The sequence below is a fragment of the Sarcophilus harrisii genome, chromosome 3 (genome assembly GCF_902635505.1).
Source record: "Sarcophilus harrisii chromosome 3, mSarHar1.11, whole genome shotgun sequence".
Classification (NCBI taxonomy): domain Eukaryota; kingdom Metazoa; phylum Chordata; class Mammalia; order Dasyuromorphia; family Dasyuridae; genus Sarcophilus; species Sarcophilus harrisii.
In genome coordinates this window covers 18,227,491-18,252,934 of record NC_045428.1, presented here as the reverse complement: position 1 = coordinate 18,252,934, position 25,444 = coordinate 18,227,491, and the positions used below count along the sequence as shown (strand labels likewise).

General features: G+C 42.2%; 1 protein-coding gene across 1 annotated transcript in view; it reads left to right on the top strand.

Moving 5' to 3' along the window:
• The window catches only part of CARD8 (caspase recruitment domain family member 8), a 55,336-nt gene that overhangs the window by 18,941 nt on the left and 10,951 nt on the right, over positions 1–25,444 (top strand). Inside the window, exons 4-17 of the mRNA XM_031957591.1 lie at positions 2,005–2,043; positions 2,147–2,185; positions 2,280–2,318; positions 2,418–2,456; positions 9,075–9,122; positions 11,780–11,821; positions 11,910–11,956; positions 12,064–12,113; positions 13,831–14,048; positions 14,139–14,389; positions 19,338–19,472; positions 22,175–22,313; positions 24,268–24,321; positions 24,596–24,676. Of these exons, the coding sequence (XP_031813451.1) occupies positions 2,005–2,043; positions 2,147–2,185; positions 2,280–2,318; positions 2,418–2,456; positions 9,075–9,122; positions 11,780–11,821; positions 11,910–11,956; positions 12,064–12,113; positions 13,831–14,048; positions 14,139–14,389; positions 19,338–19,472; positions 22,175–22,313; positions 24,268–24,321; positions 24,596–24,676 (1,221 nt within the window). The remainder of the gene's footprint in view (positions 1–2,004; positions 2,044–2,146; positions 2,186–2,279; positions 2,319–2,417; positions 2,457–9,074; positions 9,123–11,779; positions 11,822–11,909; positions 11,957–12,063; positions 12,114–13,830; positions 14,049–14,138; positions 14,390–19,337; positions 19,473–22,174; positions 22,314–24,267; positions 24,322–24,595; positions 24,677–25,444) is intronic.

The window sequence follows — 25,444 nt, the reverse complement described above, 5'->3', positions numbered from 1 at the left end:
CTAGGCTGACTTTTTGGGTCCCTCCCACCTAGCTACCTTTTTCTTCTTCTCTCTCAGGGGCAGCTTCCTGCTCTACAGTTAAACCACCAGGTGGCACTAATAGCCACCCACCTGATCCTATTCTGTTCTGCCCTGGAAAGTCCCTTGTTTACCTTGACGTTTATGACCAACTCCTAACTCCACTAGGAGCTGACAGGAAAACCTAAATTTCCAGGAGCTGACAGCCCTTAATTCTGCCTCTTATGACCTGCTATTCTAAGGGTGTGGTTCGTGTGAGTTTATTTAAAATGATTCCCCTTCCAACAGGAAGCTCTGCTGTAAATGATCATAAGATTTTTTTTAAAGGACATCTGCAACACAAGCAAAAATAGGCAGATGAATTTAACTATATACATCATTTTAAATTCTTTGGTATAGAATCAAAGAAATGTAATGGAGTCTCACCAACACAGCTTCCATTTCAATTAATAAATCAATAAACATTTAGTAATCAGCTACTCTATACCAGGCATTGTACTAAGTGCTAAGGATACCAAAGGAGCCAAAAGACAGTACCTGACCTCAAAAAGTTTACAATCTAATGGGAAGAATGGGCTTATTGCAGCTGGGGACTTCTCATTATTATTATTATTATTATTTTTGCTGAGGCAGCTGGGATTAAGTGATTTTCCCAGGGTCACACAGCCAGGAAGTGTTAAGTGTCTGAGGCCAGATTTGAACTCCTCCTGACTTCAGGGCTGGTGCTCTATCCGTGGGCCTTATTTTCAGCAAGTTAATCCTCCTGTTTCTCCTCCCTATTACTTTATTCCTTCAGACACCATAAAGGGGCTCAAGACTAGCCCAGCTTGGTATTGGAGATCAAAGTATCCTGGCTAGAACTAGAAGTTTCAAGGTTAGGGCCTAGTGGAGACAGCCAGTTGAATCCAGTATGCCAGCTTGGGCAGTGAAGTGGGAGCGGGAGGGGAGAGGATGGGCTTTGTTATACTCTAAGCTTGTACAGGCCTGAACAATAGAAACTGCCTTTATCATTTATCTCAACTGCATATGAAAGATTCCAGGCTCTTACCTTTTCCCCAGAGTGGAAAAACATCGGGGCACGATCTTGGATGGGAGATATTTCCTTCATTTTTGTCTTGGAGAAAAAGGAAATTTAGATTACCTTGGGGACGAGAGAAGGTAACACCATTTTAGCCAAACCCATTATTTGAAATCTTGACCAAAGAACTAAGACATATCTCTCTCCTTGCTGCCAAGAAGCAAAACTTTTTTCCCCCCATAATTTTTATTCTTTCTTTTATTTATATTAGAGCCATTTCTTGATGTACTCTCCTATAGCATCCTTCCATTGTAATAAAAAAAGAGGGTCTAGTAAAGCTTTCTGTGTATGACCCATGACTCTCCACTCCTTCCCCCCAACTGAACGTGGGCAAAATTGTTTTAATCATTTGCTCTCTTGGAACAATGTTGGTTATTGCCTTTGGTCAAAGTTCAGTTTACAGTTATGTTTTTGCAATTACTGTGTCTCTCTCATATTGTTTTTGCAGTTACTGTGACTTAGTCTCCTGTGTCTATTCTCTTCCAATTGCCTCAGCTCCTATAGTTCCTCCCATTTTCTAAAATTCTTCATATTTATTATTTACTGCACAGTAATATTCCAACACATTGACATGTCATAATTTATTTACCCAATCGCCAAACTATGGGCACATCCATTTTCCAGTTTTTTTGCTACTATAAAATGCTATGTTTTGAATACTGTTTGGTATATTTGGTACCATTTGATATCCATGTTAGTTAATAATGGGATTGGGGGATGTGAACGGTTTAATATGAGCCTTCTCATTTTATAAAGCATGCTTCTGACTTAAGCAGTTTAACAAAATAACATGATTAAAACAGAAAATTAGATGATATTAATTGAATTTTAAAGTGCCTTTAAATATTCTTTTTAAAATGCTTGTTTTTTATTGTTTGTTTAATACATGTTATATGATTTTTATTTAGAAGGAAATAATTCTGAGAGGACTTCCGAAACAGATTCTGGTGAGAATTCAATTAATTGAATTTTAAGTTTACTTTAAGTATTTTTAAAAATATGCTTGTTTTTTATTGTTTGTTTAATACATGTTATATGATTTTTATTTAGAAGAAAATAATTCTGAGAGGATTTCTGAAACAGAGTCTGGTGAGAATTCGATTAATTGAATTTTAAGTTTAAGTATTTTGAAAATATGCTTTTTTATTGTTTGTTTAATACATATTATATGATTTTTATTTAGAAGAAAATAATTCTGAGAGGACTTCAGAAGCAGATTCTGGTGAGAATTCAATTAATTGAATTTCAAGTTTACTTTAAGTATTTTTTAAAATATGCTTTTTTATTGTTTGTTTAATACATATTATGTGTTTTTATTTAGGAGAAAATAGTTCTGAGAGCAGTTCTGAAACAGAGTTTGGTGAGTTTCAAATAATATTTATTTATTTATTTATAAATGAGAAAGAAAATAAAATGCAAGCTAACAACAACAAAAAGAATGAAAATGTTATATTGTGAACCACACTCAGTTCCCACAATCCTCTCTCTGGGTGTAGATGGCTCTCTTCATCACAAGACCATTGGAACTAGTCTGAATCCTCTCATTGTTGAAGAGAGCCACGTCCATCAGAATTGATCATCATATAATCTTGTTGCCGTGTATAATGATCTCCTGATTCTGCTCATCAAATGATATTTATGAAAAAAAACTATCAATAATCAATTATTCTTAATCATTTAAATGACTTAGTCAAGTGACTGTAATCTTTCAGCAGAGTCTGGTGAGTTTCAAATGATATTTATGAAAAAAAACTATCAATAATTAATTATTCTTAATCATTCAAATGACTCAGTCAAGTGCCTGTAATCTTTCAAGAGCCAGGAATCCTCGGCCGTCTGCTATTCATAAGTGATTGTGCCTCTCGCTGAATCCTGACCAGTCTGATGGATGCCATGTTTTACTGTGATTATTCACAATAAGTGGACATGCCGTTTCTTTTTAAACCAAAGTCATACCCAGCGGGCTTAACTATCGGGAGATAGTTGTTATGGGCACTTTGACAGCCGGGCAGGACCTTGGGGAAGACAAGTCGCTCCAGGGGCTCACGTAGCACATAGGTTTATAATTGGCAAATGAAAGTGGCAAAACAGGATGATGTGATGAAGAATGATAGGAAGTGGTTGCTATGGGAACAGGTAAATCTCTGTTTTTATTGGCCTGAGTTCCTAGCAGCCGTGTTTGTTTCATGCTCAGTGTCATTCTGAAACTAATTAGGACGGTTTTCTTTTGTAGAGAGTCAAGAGTCAAGTAAATGCACTGTCTCTTGCTTTTTATTTTTTTTCACTGTTAAAAATCAGTAGAAACCCGGGAACTCTTCAAGTTTAAGGTTTTCTGGTTCATCTTGCATTGTACCAGCTTAAATGATCATTTCACATATCTTTTTTTCATTTCGTTCTTCATTTTTGCATCACTTAATGTGGCACCTCGTACATAATATGAGATAATTTAGTTTTTGTATTAATTATGTATATTTTAATGGGATGACATGATTTCAAATATTTTTAATAAAATTATTTTTAAAAATTGAAATTTATGTGTGGAGGTACCATGTTATTCAATAAACTCCAGTTGCTCCAATTTAGCTCTAGAATAAAATAAAACTTTGCTTGCCAATTAAAGCCACAGTCTCTTCAGCTGGATGGATTCCCTTCCTGCCCTCTCCAGTCCAGGGCCTTCTGTTCCTTGGCCTCCCTCATTTCTTGGGGTACCATCTCCTTCCTTGATCCCCGGGCTGACAGTACCTCTATATCCCAAATTACTTTTATATATATAATTGAATATAATATGGTGTATGATCGTATATAATATTGTAATCATATATATGTGTGTATGTGTGTGTATATATATATATATATATATATATATATATACACACACATATACACTTATATGGTATACAAATACACCGTGTACATGTGAGTATATATATATATATATATATATATATACTTCTGTCTATATCTACTTGTATATCTAAAATCTCCCCTAATAGAGCGGATTCTTCTTTGAGAAGCCGCTTCTTTTTGTATTCCCAGTGCCTAATATAGCACTTGCCTATGGTAGGTGCTCAATAAACTCATTGATTGATTGGGACACGCGGATTATGTTAACACTAGTAATACTAGCTACTGCGAGCAGCAATCTGCTCCTTTACTGAGAGGCAGTACGGGGTCATGGAGAGAGTAATGGGCTCAGAGATAGGAAAACTGATTTCCTATCTGCCATGTTCACCAGCTCTGTGGTCAGGCCATGAGCAACTCACCTTAGCTCCCTGAGCCTCAGTGCCCTCGTGTGTAAAAATAGTAATGATCATAATTGTGGTCGCCACTCCCTAGGATATGGGGGACGCCCAAGTGAGATGATGTAGTATAACTCGCTGCAATTCTGAAAGTACAATATACATTTTAATAAAATGGGCATAGATACAACATAGCAACCTCCTGATTCTTTGCATGTTTTAATGCAGAGAGTCAGGAAGCACCTGCCTTTAACACTTACTCATTTGTGATTCCAGGAAAGTCAAATCTCTCAGTTTCTCTAAGATAATTTGTTACTGATCGGTTAGGGAGGAGGGGGTTTCTACACTGAGAGAGTGTCCTAGGCTAATGAAATCAAAAGGCTAAACTGCACCCTTCAGAATCCTCAAAAATGGGCACAGTGGTACCTGTAATGTAAACTGACCTCCCAGGACTGCTGGGAGGCTTCATGAGATGATGTATATAAAGGTCTTTACCAACTTTCGAGGGCGTAGAAATGGTACTGGACTTGTATTTGGGTCTTTCTGACTAGGTCCAGCGCACTGACCACTAGAACACCGTTGATACTCAGTGTGTTGTCATATTGGCCACCAGTGGACCCCACGTTCATCATGAACACTTGCTGGATTGGGTTGGACTGGACTGGATGTCTTTTGTCATCAGGAAGCTAGCCAGGGACTGGGCTAGCGGGGCAAAAGCCGCTGGAGAAGCTAGGAGCAGGGGATGGGAGAGGTTGTTGCTCTTGGAGACCCGAGAGGATGTGGCTCAGGGCCTGTTGCTGCAGACAGAGTAGTCAGACTCCTTATGGGAAGGGCCAGGGCGGGCAGAGGGAAGCAGCAGGGCAGAAAGCCCTGGCAGTCCCAGGGTGGCTCTCTGCGGTTGGGATGCACTTAGGGCTTCGGAGGGCCATTATCTTAGAAAGCGCGGACCTACCCACTTGACTCCATCTCTCTCAGGCATGCTGGCTGTGAAATGGCTCTTAGCCCCGTATGTCAGGGCCTTCTGTGGAGCTAGGGAACCAGCCTCCTCCTGAAGCTCATTACAATGCTTTATCCATAATAAACACCAGGAGATAGTTATTCTCTCTTCCAAAAGGTCTTGTTCCTTATTCTTCTGGCCCGAATGGGCCCCACAGGGAGCTCATAACTATTAAGCTGGTTAGCTGGGATGAGGTACTTGTCTTCTTCGTTAGAAATTTCCTTCTGGATGCCTTCTATCACAGGCCTGTGTCCTCAACTGTCATCCAGGAAGGGTCAGGGAAGGAATAAAGATTCATTAAGCACCTGCTTTGTGCCAGTCGCTCTGCTAGTCGCTTTCCAAGTGTCTCATTTGGTCTTCACAGCAAGCTAAGGAGGGAGGTATTATTATTGTTCCCATTTTACAGTTGAGGAAACTGAGGCAGACAGTGATTTGCCTAGGGTCTTACAGCTAATGTCAGACTTGAACTCCAGGCCCTTGCTCTGTTCACCACCCTATTTGGCTGCCCCCTCTCTAAAGGTCAAATAATTTGAGGATTGTGACTTGGTTACTTGGTTACCTTTTATTCTTTGATTTGCCCTTCCATAGAGGAACACTGAATCTCCTCATTCCCAGGAGATGAGAGGGGGTGGCGGAGTGAAGGGAAGCTTTTTTCCAGATGGCAGAAAATGAGAGTAGAGAATATTTTTGCAGGAAGAGGAGAAGGAATTCAGGAGAGAGAGGAAGTGATTGCTTGTAGGAAGGGCCAGGTGGAGCAAGGCTGAGAGCTCAGAGAGAAGGATCTGCCCCGGGAAAGAATTGGAGATGGATGATGGTAAGGAGATAATTTGACATAATCCATCAGAAAGCACTTATTAAGTCTGTTCTGTGGTATTGTGACTAGAAGTCATAGGTCGGAAAACCCGGGATTAAAATCCTACCTCTGACACATATTGGAAGACGTTCTGGGCAAGCCGTTTAATGAAGGTAAGTCTCCAAGTCTGTGAAGTGCCTCAGTAGTAAGTGACCTCCACTGGCAGAATGAGTTTCCTCTTCTGGGAGTTGCCTAGATTGATGACATAGCTTATCAATTGGTATCTTACCATGGCCGCCATCTTGAGAGGCAGCAAGATGCACTAGAAAGAGTACTGGATGTGGAGTCAGAGCCCGGGTCCAAAGCAAGAGGTGGGTACCAGATGATCACAACGGTCGCTCCTAGCCCTGAATCTGTGATCCTACCTGTTTGACCTGGAGCAAGCCATTCTTTCACTGAGCCTCTGTTTCTCCGGGTTGAAAATGGGACAAATAATACTTGTTCTGCCTGCCTTCCATTGTCATTGGAAGTTGGATTCAATGAGGTGATGTAAAAAAGGGCTCTGTAATGCATGAAAGACTAAGTAACTATTTGGTTGTTCTCTTGACCACCTAGGAGAGAAGCTAGAAGGAGGTTCTCATTTTAGTAGTGAGTCCATGTGTTCTTGTTGAAGGAAAACATTAGCTTGTCTCCTGGGGCCAGTAATAGAATGGAAAGAATATGGAATCTGAAATTAGAGTTCTGATCCGAGCTTTGCCACTTAATATCTCTGTGATCTTGGACCCTTGATCTCTCTGGCCCTCGGGGTCAGAGGTAAAATGTGAAGGTTGGACTTTGACTTCAGAGATCTTTTCTGGCTTCAAGTCTGTGTTTTTGTGATTCTCAGGAAAGTAAGAGTACAGGACATCGGCTGCTGGACAGGGAAATTATTGGAGGCTAAGGATGTGGGTAAACATCAACCACTACTGAAGAAGCATTTGGAGCTGGTCCATTGGATGAGCTGATGTGAATTTGAGGGTGTGAGCAACACTGTGATGGGAACAGTCATAGTGATTCTTTTCATTTCTTACAAACCATTTACTCGTCTACAAAATCCAGCATTTCGTGGAAATGGTTTATTTTAAAAAATTGTCTATTTTGGGGCAGCTGGATGACACAATGGATAGAATACCAGCTCTGAAGTCAGGAGGATCTGAGTTCAAAGGTGATGTCAGACACGACACTTAATTCTTCTTAGCTGTGTGACCCTGGGCGAGTTACTTAACTGCAATTGCCTCAGCGAATGAATGAATGAATGAATGAATAAATAAATAAACGGTCTATTTTACATACAGTGAACTATCACATAGTGCAGATGTGGGCAAAGAGGAAATGGAAAAAAGAAATGAAATTCATAAGTAATACAAAATTTGATTTTAGCCATGTTTTGTACTATCTCCAAGGTATAAGATTTTTCCAGTATAGAACTTCTCACTCTTTTCCCTGACCAGCCACAAGGTAGCCAAAAAGCAAGGTACCAAAGACGAGGGGCTGGTGCAGCATTCCCATTGAATAGCAGGCTCTTAGGTGATTTAGAATTCATCATCATAACTGTTCTCATGATAAGAAATGGATTTTTAAAATTTAAATACCATTGTTGAGTCATTTCCAATCTTTTCGTGAGTCCATTTCTAATTTTCTTGGCAGATGCTGGAGTGATTTGCCATTCCCTTTACCAGTTCATTTTATAGAAACTGAGGCAGGCAGGATTAAATGACTTGTCCAGGGTCACATGGTTAGTAGTAGTAGTAGTAGTAGTAGATTGGATTTGAACTCAGGAAGATTCATCTTCCTGATTACAAGACTAGTGCTCTATCTACTTCCTCACCAACTGTCTATAAATAATGCACAAATGCAGTAATCCTTAAACATCCTTCTCTAGACTCTACCATCCCCTCCCTGTCCCTTCTTCCTCCTGTATTCAATGCTTTGCCCTGTGGCTGCTGACCTCTTCTGATCTCATTGTTTGCTCTGATTAACTAGAAAACGGACGGTTTCCGCCCTTGTCCTTCTCAAATGTTGCTGTTGCCAGCGCGGGAGCCCACGGGAGGGTCTTATTAGATGCTGGTTGGCTGGGACCGAACGGTGACTTGGAGGTCCCCTTTAGCAGCAGCCGTCACGGTACAGGACTGACTGGCAAGGTCCCAAGCAGTCTGGTTGGGAGGGAACAGTTAAGGTCATGTTGAGGTAAAACTGATGGGCATCAACCCAACCATTGTTGACTCAACAGCTATTGGGAAAGAAGTAACTGAAGCAAGATAATTCATTCTCTTGCTGAAAATGAACGTGGCCTTGGCGCTGTTTAGCCTAGATAAGCTGCAGCCATAGCTACAGTTCTTCTGCCCCGAGGTTCCCTGGGACCTCCTCTCCATTGGGATTCTTCACCTGGGCACCCGTGATTGGGGAGATTTCAGAGAGAGTGTGGTGGGAAAAAATCCCCCTTTATTTGAATTTATCTCTAAGGGAAATTGAGCTTGGGCTTCTTTATGAATGAAAGCTGGGAAGGGAATCTGTGGGGTCTCAGGCTGCCACAGGACAGTTGGAGAACATCCGCCAGATCACGAGTGCCCTGCTAATACCATCCCAAACCTCCTGGGCCTTGCCATCTGCCCGATCGCTGCTCCCTTAGCCTCACCAGCCCTGCCATGGTGTCAGTGGGAGCTTCTCCCAAACAGCAACTGCCTAATTTGACTTTTCACACCCCCAGCACGTAGCACAGTACTTGGCCCATGGGAGTGAGCACTTAGTAAGTACTTTCTCATCTGTTTTTCATTAGCTGCCAATCTGACCAGCTCCTCTGCCCGGGCCCCTGGGCTGCTGTGGCTGGCTTGGATTACCCTGGTCTCAGATCCACAGGCTGGGCTCACTCACTGATGGATATTAATGAGGTTGGATTACTTGTCTCCACAGGTGAGGAGCAGAGTGAATCTTCAGCTGAGGAATCATCATTCTCCCAAGGTAAAATGAGGTCCTTGATTGCTCCCCCTCTACCTGTGAACATCCCTCTTCCTTCAAAGGCTCAGAGACGGAACTTGTTAGAATGAGAGTGAACTGAAGCTTATATTGAACCTGACAAGATTAGCATTAGGGAAAGAGGTTTCTGAAAGGGGGATATGAAATCCTGGGCTGCAAAACGAGTCCCTGTTGCATTCAGTCAGTCAGCCAGTATTTACTAAGCACCTACTATGTGCAGCACTATGCTAAATAGTGTAATATAAAGAAACACCAAAAAATGGGCTTTGATCTCAAGGAATTCTCAGTCCAGTGGAGGATTCAGCCTGCAAATGATTGTGCCAAAAAGATGGGGGGGGGGGAGGGGAGGGAGAGGGGATTCAGGGAAGGAGAGGAGAGGAGATGGAGACCTGGGAAAGGCTTTCAGCAGAAGGTGGGGATTTGGTATTTGAAGGAAGCCAGGGAAGTTGGGAGTCAGGATAAGAAGGGGGAGCATTCCAGGCCTGGGGGCAGCCAATCAGGAGGTGCAGGGTCTGGTTTGAGACACAGCCAGGAGCCTGACTTTACTGGATCCAAGAGTCAGGAGACTTAATCCTTAGGGATAAGGAGGTAACAAGTTTAAACTGGAAAAATTGGCCTCTGTTTTCCGATTTGTGAAATGAAAAGATGGGAAGAAGTGGTTTCCAAGGCCCTTTCCAGTTCTCAGGCTATTAACTTGATTCTGAAGAAAGGAGGAAAAGGTTTTCAGTTTTCTCAAGTTGAAATGTACTTTTGAAAAAAAAAATGGAGCATGTTAAAAGAAAACTAATAGAAGGGGACAGAATCTGTGGGGTCAGAAGACCTGGCTTCTAATTGTATGTTGCTGTTTATTAACTTAGGTGATCTCCCACTTCTTCAGGCCTCGGTTTCCCCATTTGTAAACTTAGCAGGTTAAATTCAATGTTCCTTTTAGCTTTAAATCTCAGATCCCCTGATCTCCCCAAATGTGGATCATTGGCCTGCTTGTCTTTAGATCTCAGGGATATGCTTTAAGGATTCCAAGGAAAATGGATGTGGGAAAATATGAGGAGGCAGGGTTTGGCCAGGTAACAAGCATTTATTAAATACCTGCTGTATGCCAGGCACTGGGCTAAGCTTGGCAGATACAAATACAGGCAAGAGTAAAGAGATCCTGCCCTCAAAGAGCTTACAGTCTAAGGGGGATGAGAGTGGTAGTAACAGCATGCAAAAGGGAGTTGGAAAACTGGAGGCCAGGTACCTCTGAGGGAGTCCAGAAAATCAGACTGAAGGTGGCTCATCCCAAGGCAGAAGACTTCGAGGGGCTGGAGAGCTGTTCTAGGGAAAGGAGGCTCCGGGCACTGAGGGAAGTTCCAGGGAGGGAAGCGACTGAGGCATGGGGTCAGGGTCTGGGAGATCAGAAACAAAGCTGGGAGGTGGGGGGAATTAGGAGAATGGGGGACAATGGAGGGACCAATATTTGTAGTCAGGATCTGAATTCAAACACTAGCTTTATCACTTACCTGTGTAACCTTGATCAACCACTCATCCCTTGGTCTCAGTTTCTTCTCTGTAAAATGGGATTGGACTAGACCTTTAAGATTTCTTCCATTTTTTTAAATCTTTTAATAGTATTTTATTTTTCCAAATACATACAAAAATAGATTTCAACATTCACCTTTGCTAAAACTTGTGTTTCAGATTTTTCTCCCTCTCTCTACCCCTTTACCCCCTTTCTCAAGAGAGCAAGCAATCTGATACAGATTAAACATGTGCAATTCTTCCTAACATATTTCCATGTTTGTAATGCTGCTCAAGAAAAATCAGATCAAAAGGAAAAAAATACAACCAGAAAAAAGTAAATAAATAACCACAACAACCAACAAAGGTGAAAATACTATGCTGTGATCCCCATTCAGTCTCCATAGTCCTCACTCTGGATGCGGATGGCTCTCAAGTCTATTGGAATTGCCTTGAATTGTTGAGTAGAACCAAGTCTGTCACAGTTGACCATCAGCATAATCTTGTTGTTGCTGTGTACACTGTTCTATTGGTTCTGCTCACTTCACTTAGCATCAGTTCATGTAAGTCTTCCCAGGCTTTTCTGAAATCAGTCAGCTCATTTTTCTTATGGTCTCATCCAGTTCTAAATCTATGGTTTTATAATGTTTTGTATCTATACATTATTTGTATCTATTATAAATTTGTGTCTATAAATTGCTGTTAAAAATGAGGTATTAAAAAGCAGCCATTTTGAAAATCATATATTAACTTGTATTCATGGTTGTGATGTAGAAATTTTTTATTTTTGATCCACGCCTATAATTTTTTTTACCTTTGGGGAACTCCAGGTATGGATAGTCCTGTAGGATACCTCATAATAAGTAGGGGATGGCTTGGGCCACTGAAATAACTTGACTAGATTTCCCTAGTTGGTCTGTGGAAAAGTTTGAACCCAGATCTTCCTAGTTTGAAGAGAGACAGAATGGAATCCATAAAATTGGCTTTCTGTCCTTTGGGGTGACTTGGACCCCTCCCTGATGCTGACACTCGTGCCTTAGTCAGCTGTCCATATAAAGACTTGCCATTGCATTGTGGGTATGAGAGAGTCTCCCGAAGCTTTTCTCACGTGTTTACACGGCCTGGTTTTTTTTTCCTTTTTACAGTGGAAGACCTGACGGAGGGATTCCCGGCTCCTTTCCCATCAGGTATGGCCTCCGCTTGACAAGGGGTTCATTTTACAGAGCGTCAATAATATTCACAGAAAGTAAGCGAGATTTTCTCTCCCTTATTTAGGGTTTGGCTGTTCTCCTGCACACTGTGGACACTGCATCACTGAGAATGTAAGTGGACTCAGGATCAAAGGGGCTTTTTTTTTTTTTTTTTTTTTAATTTTACAAAGAGCCCCATCCAGTCATTGACCCCTGTGTGTTTATCTTTTTATCTTTAGAAGCAGAATGAGCAGGTGGTGCCCAGACTGCTTTCCAGGGGACAATTTTTGTAAGTGATCCTGAATGTCATATTAGGGCAGCTTCATGCTTTTTAAAGACTTTACCCATATCCCAGATCAGAGAGTCTCCAAGGATTCGTTAACAAGTCATTATGGGGCCTTTCTGTGGTGTTGTGTGGGATGGTGACTCTTACTCGAGGTTGGCCATTGGGCTCTTGCCTCTGCCTCTGGTCTCTGTTTTTGGAAATCTTAGCGCACTCAAAGGCTCTTTCCCCCAAAGCCTTCCCTGATCCTTCCACCTGCAGCCCGTGGCTCTTTGGAGCAGCCATTTCTCTGTTCCATTTAGTCTCATTCTGTTCTGGTCCAGTCAGATCTGCTTGCTAATTACCCGACAGCTGGATATTAGCTTTGTTATTCTCTGCCTGCTTGGGAGGTGACTCGATGGCCCAGGAAGCAGAGGGCTCGGGCTTTGGGGTCGGGATCCTCTCTGTGTGAGCCTCTGGTACGGGCTGGCTGGGTGACCCTCAGCGTGCCCACGAGCCCCGGGCGCTGCTCTGAGAGCAGAAGGGACAGGAGAGCTGTCCGTCCGTATCATGGGGGCAGGGCTTGGGTCCGGGATCCACAGTGTCTGCATGTCTGTGACTGTGCGTATTTGTGCAAGCATGTACCTGTGCGCACACGTGTGGGTGTGCAGATGCAGGTGTTCTGTGTCTCTGCACATGTGCTTGTGCCCTCATGCATTTGTATGTGCACATGCCTGTGAGGGCGTGTTCATGCACATGGGTGCCCCGTGACAGCATACCTAGTCACAGGTACATGCATATTGGTGTGTGTGCGCATGAACACACATGTCCGTGTATGACTGTAATGTGTAATTGTGTGTGCATGTGTGTGCACACAGCTGTGTATAACAACTCTTTCCGTGCATTTGCTTTCCTGTGACCCTGTGTTATTTTGTTTTTAATTAGCTGTCTAGCAATCTGGGGAGGGATCCATTTGCCTCACCATGTGGTCCCAAGGGGCCATGAGACAAATAAAGCTTAAGAACTTCCGTGGTGGAGGGAGTTTCCACAGTGGCACTTTAGCCCATTGACCACATTTGAGGTTCAGATCTTATTTATTCCCCCAGATCATCTCCTCCCCTGCTAGACTGCCCCTTGGGTGAGGGCAGGGACCAAGACTTCATGATTTTAGTGCCTTTCCCATTCACCAAAGCAGGCACTTTTTCTGTGATTATTTCCAATTTCTCTTGGATACGTATAGTTGTTTGCTGTTGTCTCCTCCATGAGCAAGAACAATGACTATTTTTTTTTAGTCTTTCTTTGCTTCCCCATCACTTAATACGGTGCCTGACATATCACAACCAATCAGTAAATGCTTGTTGATTGACTGACTTTTTGGGATGTACAGACCACGATTTAATCGATATAAAGAACCCCCATAACAAGTGCAGATCCACCCCTGGTAGATGGCGCGTGGTTTTGGGGTATCACCTGGGGTTGCCCAAAGCTTGGGCCTGAGGCCATACATACTACAACAACATGTTTCAGAGGGAGGACTTGAACTCAAGCCTCTCAACTCTGAGGCTGGCTTTCTACCTTGTACTGCCTCAAATAGACACTTTGAAATGAGGGAATGAATTCTAATGAGACCATCCTTGGTCTTTGAAGTAAATTAAAAACTTAAATAGCTTTTAAGTCATTTTTTCCACAAATAATAGAGACAGTTTTAAACTAACTCACTGTTAACATAAAGTATCTGATGCAGGTTGAAGGTGGACTGTGAGGGAACCTACCAGTGTGCCCGGACCGGCCTGATTTTTGAGGTCAACAAGAAGACTGACATCAAGTACTCAGTTTTGTCCTGGAGCAAATACGCCGACTTGGTGGTTAAGCCGTGGGTTGTTGGCGGGCCCTTATTCGACGTCAAATGTGACCCCTCCATCCTCGTCTCCATCCAGTTTCCACATTCCCTCTGCTTGGGCGGTAAGTGTCCTCAGGCCTCCTGTACCTGCTTAGAAGGACTTATTTCCATGGCAGGCCAGCAGGTAACAGCGCCTTTGCACCTCTTCACAGACCACGAGTCCCTGATGACGTTCAAGGTGTTCCACATCACAAAATCCGGTCCCGCTCTGGAGTCCACCGTAGATCACTCCAACACCCACGTCAAGTGGCACGTGAGCTCCCTTTCTCCAGTTGGGCCCGTCATTCAGGCCCAGGAGACCGTGCAGCACCACGGGGCAGTGATTCTGTACAAAGTCATCGACGGCCATCCGTCCTTGTCCTTCCGCGTCTACGTTGCTACAAATAACGACTCCTTCATCAGGGTAAGGCCATTTCAAGCATCTCCAGAGTTCAGTTTCCCTTGGCATCCATGGGCCCCTTTTAGCTTTTAGATGCTCCTGTGCAGTTGCTTTGCAACCTAAGTGAGTCCCAGAGGCCCGAGGCTAGCAAGACCGTAAACGCGCGGTGCTCACTACAAATAGTCCATTTCAGCCCAACTTGATTTATCACGCTAGGGCATCTTCTGTACAAAGGTACAGATTTACTTCACCTCATTTGCCTCAGTTTCCTCATTTGTAAACTGAACCAGAGAAGAAAATGGCAAGTCAGTCCAGTATCTCTGCCAAGAAAGCTCCAAATGGGGTCACAAAAAGCCAGAGACAATTGAAAAATGATTCAGTAACAATTATCATAGTGAAGGGAACCTGTATGGGGCAGGTAGGCTTCTGAGTATAAGCCATTTCTTGTGTTCAGAAATGAAATATAGTTACTCATAATAACTTAAAGGTTGCAAAAAGCAGTTACGCTGGGTTCATGAGGAGTCAACCCATGGCTTTGGGGACAGTTTGGTGTATTCCAGGGATAGGAGGCCGACTTTCTAATCTGTTTCTTGTGTGAGACATCACAGCCACTGTTCTTGGACAGGGACTGGGGTGACACAAGACTTAGATGGGAGACTGTCCATCTCCATTCAGTTTAACCTGAATTGGAGGCTGCTGCTGCTTTTTTTTTTTTTTTTTTTGCTGAGACATTTGGGGTTAACTGACTTGCCCAGGGTCACACAGCCAGGAAGTGTTAAATGTCTGAGGCTGGATTTGAACTCAGGTCCTCCTGACTTGAGGCCTGGTGCTCTATCCACTGCACCACCTAGCAGCTCCCAATGTGGTTTATTCTTTCCATTTAGATGATTCTAGTCACATACGTAGTTTATAATTCTGCCCACCTCGCTTTGCCTTAGTTTGTACAAATCTTCCTATACTTCTCTGAATTCTTCTTATTCAGTGTTGCTTTTTTTGAAATAGATTTTTATTCCTATCTTTGCTTTTGCATCAGGTAGCTTTTTCCTTGTATCCTTCAGAGAGAAACATTCCTGTTATCAATTTTTATTTTTGGGGGTGGGGAAGAGGGAGAGAGGGTGAGGTATTTGAGGATAAATGACTTGTCCACAGCTAGTAATGTTGAGTGAGGCCAGATTTGAATTCAGGTCTTCCTGATTACAGTGCTGATGCTTTATCCTCTGTGACATTGGCTGCCTCCCCCCAAATTTTTAAGAAGCGGGAAGAGCAATCCAGTAAAACCCATCAGCACTATTGAAAGAAGCCTGATGGGAGAGGCAATGATTGACAGCCATGGGCCCCCTGAGTTCTTCAGAGGGTCATCTCCTGTCTGGGGCCAAGAGTATTGCTTTCCAGCATCAAGTTTTGTGGCTGTTGTTCTTTCCATTTCCATGGCTGTGATCACTGTGGGTACCATCTTCCCGGCTCTCTGTGCCTTGTCATTTTGCATCAGTTCACTTAAGTCTTTGTGTGCTTCTTGGTATTCATCATATTTGTCATTTCTTACAGCTCAAGAAGGTCTCACTACACTTATTTGCCATCCTTGGGCTCCCCATTCTCCAATCAATGGCCGTCTTTGTTTCCAGTTCTTTGCCACTACAGAAAGTCTTGCTAGGAATATTTTGTTGTTTGTGGGCACTTTTCTTTCTGTCTTTAATCTCCTAGAAGCCTGTACCTAGCGGTGGGAACCCTCGATTGAAGGGGTATGGACATTTTATATACTTTTTTTTTTTTTTAAGTGTAATTCTAAGTTGCTTTCCAGAATGGCTGGGCCTGTTCCTGGGCCTGTTCCTGGGCCCGGTCCTGGTCCTCGCTGCCGCTTACTCTTCCAGAGCTCTGCTAACACTGGCCCTTTTCCTGCTTTGCTTTCTTTGCTGGTTTGTCATGTGAAATGCTAACAGGCACTTATTAAATATTTATTATGTGCCATATGTTCTGCCCATCACTCAGTCTTGATACATACATTAAACGCTAAATACATATGTCTTTTAAACTTCAAAATCGTGTATTGAAAACCACTTTTTGGGACATCTGAGGCAAGGGCAGGAAATAATGATTTGACTATTAAAAAAACAACAATCAACCTGAGCCAGGTGATTTAGGCTGCAAATGAGGCTCCACCTTTCTGACCTAATCAGCAGTTAAAAATATTGTTAAAAATTTGTCCAAAGATTTTTTTTTTTTGAATCTCAGCAAAACCACTAAATGCTCAGTAGTTTGAGTGAAATGGGGAATCCTATGGGTTAATGAGAGATCTGAATTATAGAAGGTTTTCCTTAAAATTGTGACTTTGAGTGCTGTGTAATTGTAATGATCAAGTTTGTCTCTCCCCTGCAAAGAGTGGGGGAGATAGAGTTCTGTATGTTGCATGTCCTGACAAATTCTTAGCTATTAACTGGTGTTGCCAAACTGAGTTTGTACTCTAATATTCTTTATTCTAACAATAATAGTAGTAGCTTGCATTTATATTGCACTTGAAGTTTGCAAATCACCTCAGAAATATTATCTCATTTGATGCTCACAATAACCTTAGGAGGTAAGGTATCCTTTCTCTCTTCTACTTTTCCTTCTGCCTCTGTCTGTTTCTCTCTGTGCTGTTGCTTTCACTCTCTGTCCCTCTTTCTTGCTATTACTCTCTCTCCCTCTTGCTCTCTCTCTCTCTTTCTCTTTCTTTCTGTCTCTTTCTCTGGCTTTCACTCTCTGTCCCTCTTTCTTGCTGTTGCTCTCTTTCCCTCTCACTTTTGCTCTCTCTCTCACTCTTTCTCTCTTGTTCTCTCACTCTCGCTCTCTCACTCTCACTCTCTCATAGTTGAGGAAACCGAGGCAAGCAGTGGTTAAGTGGAGGAGTAGTTAAGGAAGAGGAGGAATATATTTGAAAATGAAGGTGATATGAAAACAAAAAGCAAACAATGAGTTGTTTTTTTTTTTAAGAAAATAGATTAGCATGTATTTATTAAAAATTAAACAACAAAAAAGCATAGTTCTGTTATTTTCAAGAGTATAGGTCCTTTGGATTCTGCACTTGTATCTCTGCTGACCAGACCACTGTGACCCCCCTCCCAGGAACTCCCTCCTACTTTTCTGGATCTTGTGTTTATGGTGTGGGGGGCCCCTTTTGAATGCATGTGCCCCGAAGGCAAAACTCCTTGGGTTTTACTATTCTTGATGTAAGTTAGCTTGTCTAGCCCTTAATCAAAGCTAAATTGCTCAACTGACCCAAGTAGGTGAACTCCTTCATTAACATATCAATTGTTAATGTGTTAGAGATGTTAAAAACTTTTCTTTCCCTTTTCAATCTGGTTAAAGCAGCTCTGCCTTCTTATTCACAGAGTCATTTACTTGAGGGAAAATTCTCTGATTACCTCCGGCAAACTTGCCTAGGTAGAAATGCCACAGATTCAGAATTTGTGACTTTGTGCTTAATAAGGCGTTAACTAAGAAAAACAATGGAAAGAAGTTGTTTTTTTTTGGTTTTTTTTTTTTAAAGCTTTAAAAAGCTGCTTTGATGAAGTTGAGGTGAGGAATAGAGGCCCCGGGAGAGAGGTCTGGTTTTTTAAAGGAAGAAAATACACTGAGGAAGGAAGTGCGTTTCATCTGTTATTTTTAGGGTTTGTGGGTTTGGGGCCCTTTTTTTCCTAGGGTGACTTTTCCTGTTAGACGGAGAGGGAAAGGTAGCCCTGACCTCTGCACTCAGGAAACCTGGTTGGGTCCTAGCTGTGGCTGCCCTGTTGCCACTTGGAGACACTTCCTTATTTGTAATCTTGGAATAATACTCTCATCCATCCCTCTCCTCTTAAAATAGGCAGTTAGGTGGTGCAGTGAATAGAGTGTCTATTTGGAGTGAGAAAGGAGTAAGTTCAAATATGACTACAGATACTGTGTGACCCCGGGCAAGTCACTTAACTCTATTTGCCTCAGTTTCCAAAATGAGCTGGAGAAGGAAATGACAAACCATTCCAGAGTCTTTGCCAAGAAAACACCAAATGAGGTCACAGAGAATCAGACCTAATTAAAATGACTGAACATCAGCCACCCTTTCCCCCCGGCCCTTCTGCTGGCTATGAGAGGAAAACAAAACAAGAGATCAGTTCAGGAAATCTTCCTATTATTCTGTCTGGGACCTTCCATTGGGAGCCTGCAATGAAGAAACACCAATCAGGCTAAGAAGCAGTAAGGCCTAGGAGACAGCGAGGTATCCCAGCAATCTCTAAGACCCAAATGGAAATCTTGCCTCTGGCCCATCCTGGCTGTTTGATTCTGGGCTGGGAAGCTCCGTCATCTGTCAGGGTTCTAGGCAGCACCTCTAGAATGATACATTGAGGAGAAGGTACTAGTCTGCACTGGGAATAGGGATCAAATCAAAAGGCTATTTGAATTAGAATGACAATACCCAGTGCTCATTCACGCCATACTCTAGAAAAGGGAAAGCTACTAAAATATGGAGATGTCGGCAAAGAAATCAGCCATGTGGGGACAGACTGCTCCTTCCTTTTTGGCCTGTCTGCTGCAGAGCCCTCCCAAAGATACCTGAGCTAGCCAAAGATGAGTTTCCATCCCAATCCTTGTATCTCATTATAAAAAGCAACCATTGTGTTTCAGAGAATAAGTGGGTAGCAGGAATCCTAGCAGAATGGCCATTACCTGCCCTTGGAGCCCTTCTCTCCAAACTCCACTGAAAAAAGGGGGGTTGAAATCATGATGATGACAATGACCTTATCCACAGAATTCTTCCCTGATCATTCAAGTGTGAGGGTCCGAGGAGCTCCGGAGGAAACAGGCAGCTTTCCCTGCTTCCTTGTCCCTGAGTTCCTGGACACTGTTGCTAGCAGCAGCAGGAAAGGCCGGGGTGCTGGGAACAGGTGCCTCTTGGCTCTGTTCTGCCTTTAGATGTCCTTCCGGGGTTGAATTCCAGCTTAATCCCTGTTTTCCCCTTTAGGATATCGCCAAAGCTGTCAAACACTCTTCCAAGAAGTTCATGAAGATTGACAAGCCTCCCGTGTGTCTGAAACTGCTGGAGAATGGGAAGCGATACCGCCTGGTCAGCGAGCCGGAAGCCGAGATCACCCCGGAGGTTGGTGACGTCTTTATGTTCCATAAAACTGAAGAGGTCCCTTTGGGGTCTGGTATATAACTTTCAAATCACCAGCATTTAGAGTCAGGAAGACCTGAATTCAAATTCAGGCTCAGATATTTGCTAGCTAATGTGATGCTGGCCAAGGTACTTAATCCTTCTGCTTCAGTTTCCTCAACTGTAAAAATGGAGATAATAATAGAACCTGCCTCCCATGTTCTGAGTATCAAAGGAGATATTTATGTAGTACTTAATCCTTAAAGTGACAGTGATTATTGTTACCATTATCCCTAATTGTCTTGAATTGACTTTAAAAAGTAGAAAATGAATTTTAGACTTCACTTTGTCTTTTTGGTTTACCCTCCCTCCCCCTTTTAGTTAGGGTTTAAATTAATTAAAATCCTTTTAAAAACTACTTAGTTTCAAATGAATTAAAAATGGAAGATCCATGGGCTATTGTATTCATTGCTTATATCAGGAGCCTTTGGTTTGGAACTCTGGTTTTCCTTTTAGTATTTGTGGGATCTTTGCTAAGTCATTTAACTTTTCTGTGCTAAATCATTTAACTTTTCTGAGACTCAGTTGTTCCATCTGCAAAATGAGGAGATTGGGCTTCCAGCTTAAATCTGTGGTTTTGTGATAAAGGTAGAAGGGACTGGGGAAGGGAGGAAGGAAAGTCGTTTGGAGCTTCTGTTGACTGGGCCATTTGACCAAGAATCACCTTGATTTCTTTGATCATTTGCCCCGCCTCAGAATGGCCTTATTTCTACAAGTGGTTTTTTAAAAAGAGGTTCTTATTCTCTTTATTCCTAGCCACAGTTTGACTATTCCCTACTCCATGTTCCCCTCACTTGCTTTCCAAAAGTGTCCTCAGAATACTTTGATCTATGACAATGAAACTTGTTGTTTCTTTGATCTTCACAGAATATCTGCATGGACCTGGGGATCTAGAACCAGAGCTTGCTGTTTAGCTTTTTATTCCTTAGAATTCCAGATTACAAATACATTGCCAATTGCCATAAATAAGCCCTTCCATGATGTGAGAAAAAGCTGAACATTTTACAAAAGCTGAATTTGAATTGGGTTGGGAAGATTAATAAACTAATAGAAAAATAGGATGTGGTTACAGCAGGTTGGGCAGGTGCAAAACTTCCCTGTAAGAAAGACATTTTCTTACGGTGCTTCAGATGGCATGCAGAATTGTGTATAATAATATGATGTTCTCTAGGAGCACCACAAAATTAGAAGGCCGAAACCCTGATCCCACTTTTGGCAACTGATTAGAAATATTATGTAAAACTTTGAGAAGGTTCCTATGAGCATGGAGTCCCAGAAAGTAAAAAACAGTGAGTTAGGGAGTAGGGGAAAGATAGGGAGTCCCATCGATCAATTAGTTCTGAAACCACTTAAATATACTATCTTGCCATTTCTACCCTGTTCATAAAAACACCACACTATGCTTTGTAGTAGATTGAATGCTGGATTTGAAGTCACAAAGACCTGAGTTCAAATCTTGCCTCAAAAATTATACAAGCTCTGTGAATTTGGGCAATTTACTTAACTTATTTGAGTCTTAGTTCCATACACATAAAATGAAGAGTTTGGATTTGATTTTTTAAAATTTCCCTTTCAGTTCTAAATATACAATCTTGTGATCCCTTTGGTTGAAACGCTGATATTCCATCATATTTTTTCCCCTCTGCTTTCTCTGTTTTCTCATTATTTAAAATTTCTCATTATTATTATCTAATTAATTATTACTAGTTCTCATTATTTAATATTTTATTTTACATGTAAAAACAATTTTAACATTTTTTCCCCCAACTTTTTGAGTTCTAAATTCTCTCCTTCCCTTTCCTTCTCCCCTCATTGAGAAAGCATGCAGTCTGACATAGATTACGCATGTGTAGTCATGCATAACGCATTTCTCCGTATTCTGTGAAAAAAAAAGACACATAAAATCCAATGAAAAATAAATTTAAAAATCCAATAATAAATAAAGAAAAAATGTACTGGATTTGCATGTAGGCTCTTGTGAGCTTGCTTTTTAAAAATACCTATAGATATATTTCAGTAACAACATTGCAAAGGTAGTTTTAGTTTCTTTTGTAGTTTCACTTGTTCCACACATAATAGATAATCGATTTTCATTGTAATCTTTTGTATTTTATTTAATGTATTTAAAAATTCTCTGGGAAGAGCTCTGGAAGGTTTTCCAGGCTCCCAAAGAGGAGGTCTATGATCAAAAAAAGGAGAATTGTGTGGCAAAGGGACATGCTGAAAGGAATATGGACGATTGGGTCAGTTGTCATTTGTTCTCTCATGAGGACAAATTGTTTTCCTGAATGGTTGGTGCAGTAAAGCTCAGTTTTATGGGCCTTTCTTCCCACAGCCCTTCCAGCACTGACTCTTAGCATCTTTTCTCAACTTTGATAAAATTTGATCACCTTGGCCACAGTGCATCTGTGGCTTTAGCCTTACACAGTGCCCTTAGTGATGTGTTTTGCTGTGAATAAGCATGTTTTTTTCCCCCTGAGAAAATTAGGGTTAAGTGACTTGCCCAGGGTCACACACAGGAAGGGTTAAGTGTCTGAGACCAGATTTGAACTCGGGTCCTTCTGACTTCAGGGCTGGTGCTCTACCCACTGCGCCACCCAGCTGCCCTAATAAGCGTGTTTTTAAAAAATTCTTTCGGCTTATAGGAAATTGAATTTGTCGATGGTTCCCTTCTGAAGTTGAAAAGTTACATCGAAGTCTTTTTGGAGCAACCTTTGGAGTTCAAGTTGTCTTTGGTTGAGCTGGAGTCTGACGAAATTGTTTGGAAAGCAAAACTCCGAGAATGTGAGTGTTCCTCCTGTTGGCTGAGGTTTGTTTGCTTCTTCTGGAGGGAATTAGTGCTTATGTCAACCCAGGTTCAGGTCCTGACCTCAATACACATTGACTGTGAGACCCTGATTCTCAGTGCTCTAAGCAACCCCTGAAAGATATACACTGTAGAAAAGGCATTGGTCAATGCATAGACAGAGGGACTTTCCTCAACTTGGAATTCCTTAGGCCAGTGAAATGACGCGTCCTGTCCCTTTTTTCCTGTCCCTTTTAATGAGCTCTCCCTGTAATAGTGGGAATTCTGATCTTTAAATGTGGGATCAGAACTAGGTCCCAGATGACAGAAATAGGAGTTTGTCTTGAAAATGAGTAGATCCTTTGAAAAGGGGATTGGGCTGTTTGAGGAAGTCAGGAACCTTTTGCTAGGATGGGAGAGGGGGAAGGAACAATGAGCCCTGCTCAGGTTGATGGATTTTTGGTCAGGTTGATCACAAAGATCCATTCTAATTTTCTAAACACTCTGATTTTGGAAAGCTGTTTATTCTGAATCCTTTCCTTCCAGTCCCTGTATAAACAGTTAAATCCTTATATGATACAAAGAATCACCGGATAACGAGTCAACAAACTCCCTTTTTGTCCTTGCAAATAATCTAGTTTTTAATTACTTAGTCTTCAAGTCTTAATTCGTATAGTAAACGACTCCAACAATATAGAATCTCTTCTTGCTTATAAGCAGGAGATTCTGAATTTTGACATATTTTAATCAACAGTGTTTGCTTATGTTGCTGATCAATTGAACATTTGTTGATGTTTTCCTTGTTATTTCTAGATTTGCATTTCTAGATTTAATAAGCTTAGAATAAATGACTATTTATCACTCAATACCATTTCTATGGAAATAATATTCACAGACTGTATAATAATAATAGCAACAGTCCAAGGAAAATGATGAAATTTCATTCTTTACTCAACTGATAATCGCTTTTAAGTGTTGGGGGAATAGAGATAGAGGGACTTAGATAAGAAAATTTCTTGATAGTGAGATGTGAACCGTTATTATCCTATTCTTTTTGTTCAGAGTCAATTCATTCATCAAGATTTTCCCAAAGTTTTAGGGATTTCTATTAAATGTACCCAGAGAAACGGGTTTCATTTGACGTTTGAATTGAAATAGAATCGTCTGCCCAGTTCCGTGGGAGAGGCAAAAACAGTTTGAGGATTATGGCTTCCCATGGACAAAGGAGTTGGTTTTCAGGGAAGCTTCGAGGAAGGAAGAATGTCTGTTCCCAAAGCTGTCTTAGTTCCAGATCCCAAACCCACCTACCATCTGGTGTCCTTGCCCGTACAGGAAGGGGCCGCTGCAGGGAAGCAGATTAGGTAGCGGGAACCGTGCCAGCGGTTAGAGGTGACTGACTGCTGAGAGGCAATGGACAGGCTCCTGGAAATGGGGGCAGAGGATTTCAAGTATAACTCTCCATTGTAGGAGTCGAACTAGTTCAAAGGTCAAATCCAGAATGACTTGAAATATCAGATCCAGAAGCTGGGCCAGAAAGCATCCTCTAAATTTGGAGAGTAACGGGTCCAAGTCAGGGAGAATTCCATAGAGAGCTAGATGAGGAAAGCGTCCCAGAGAGTGAGTTTGGCGCCCGTAATGGCTTAACTCCCTTCAGCAGACATTGAGGAAGGGCCCAGTGGGTGCAGAACCCAGTGACGACTTGCTGCTTCCTGCAGAGTCAGCCCAGGGCCAGCTGCGTGTGAGATAGCCCCCTTCCCATGATGGAAATCCAGAGGTGGCTTTCTGGGACATCCTGCCGACAAGCCAATAAAAGCAAATCAAGCTCAGATTGTTATTCTTCTCCCGGGAGCATGGGATTACTTCCACTGCCCTGGCACCTCCTAGTTCCCCAGTTCCTCTCCAAAATGCTTTTTCGTTCCCTTCCAAGATACTCATCTTTGAATATTTTAACAGGTGACTGGATCCAACATGATCAGAACCAGAATATTCAGAAAAACAACACAAACAGTAAGTTACCACTTTGCATCTATGGGACATGGCGTGTAAAAAACCCAAATCAATGGATTTATTTCCTTCTGCCGCCCTGCACAGTGTCTGATCTCCTGCTCTAATGCAAAAGCATGGCAAGCGTTGCTTGAGTTGGGGCCTGGGGGGGACCCTTCTATCTCTTCTCCTGAATCATTCTGTAATTTGTTTCTCTCTGAATCTTGACTTTGTGCTCCGAGAGGAAAAAGGGTGAAGGTGAAATCAAGAAATGAAAGATCATTTGTTTTATCTTTAGTTAACAGAAGACGGAAAATGAGTGACAGTTTACCTGAAGAGGAGAATTGCGTGAAAAGAATAAAGCAAATTGATACTTCAGGTGTGTAAAACTTTTTGATCAGTTTCAGTGCTTGTGCTCACCCCCATTCCCTCAGTGATCCCTCAGCTCATCTTGTGGCCCAGAATTTCTGTCTCCCTCTCAGGCTGCCCTTCCCACTTCTGCCTCAGTGGCCTTCTAAAACCTCAGCCTTGACTCCATTGTCTCCCTGCACACACTCCATCAGCGTTCCCATAAGCACTCACTGGCCTTGGATAAAGTCTGAACTCCTCAGTTTGGGAGTGTAGGCCCTCCACTCCATGGCACCCAGCAGGCCCTGCCCTCTTGCCAAACAGAGCCCCTCACCAGCGCCCTGAGCAAGCTGCCCTTCTCCTGCTTCTGTTTCTCTGTGGAAATCTTGCCCATTTCAAATGCCACATGCTTTTTCAGGATGCTTTCTCCACCCTGCAGTTCCTCCCAGAAGTTCTTGTTCTCTCTCCCCTTCTTTTCCTTCTCTATTCCTTTCCCTCTCTATTCCCCCTCTCTTTGCCTCTCTCATTCTCTCTGTCTCTCTCTTGTCTCTCTCTCTCTCTGTCTCTGTCTTGTCTCTGTCTCTTTCTGTCTCTGTGTCTGTCTGTCTCTTCTCTGTCTTTCTGGCTCTGCCTGTTTCTCTTATCTCTCTCTGTCTCTTGTTTCTCTCTCTTTGTCTCTGTCTCTTTCTGTCTCTGTGTCTGTCTGTCTCTTCTCTGTCTTTCTGGCTCTGCCTGTTTCTCTTATCTCTGTCTCTTGTTTCTCTCTCTTTGTCTCTGTCTCTTTCTGTCTCTGTGTCTC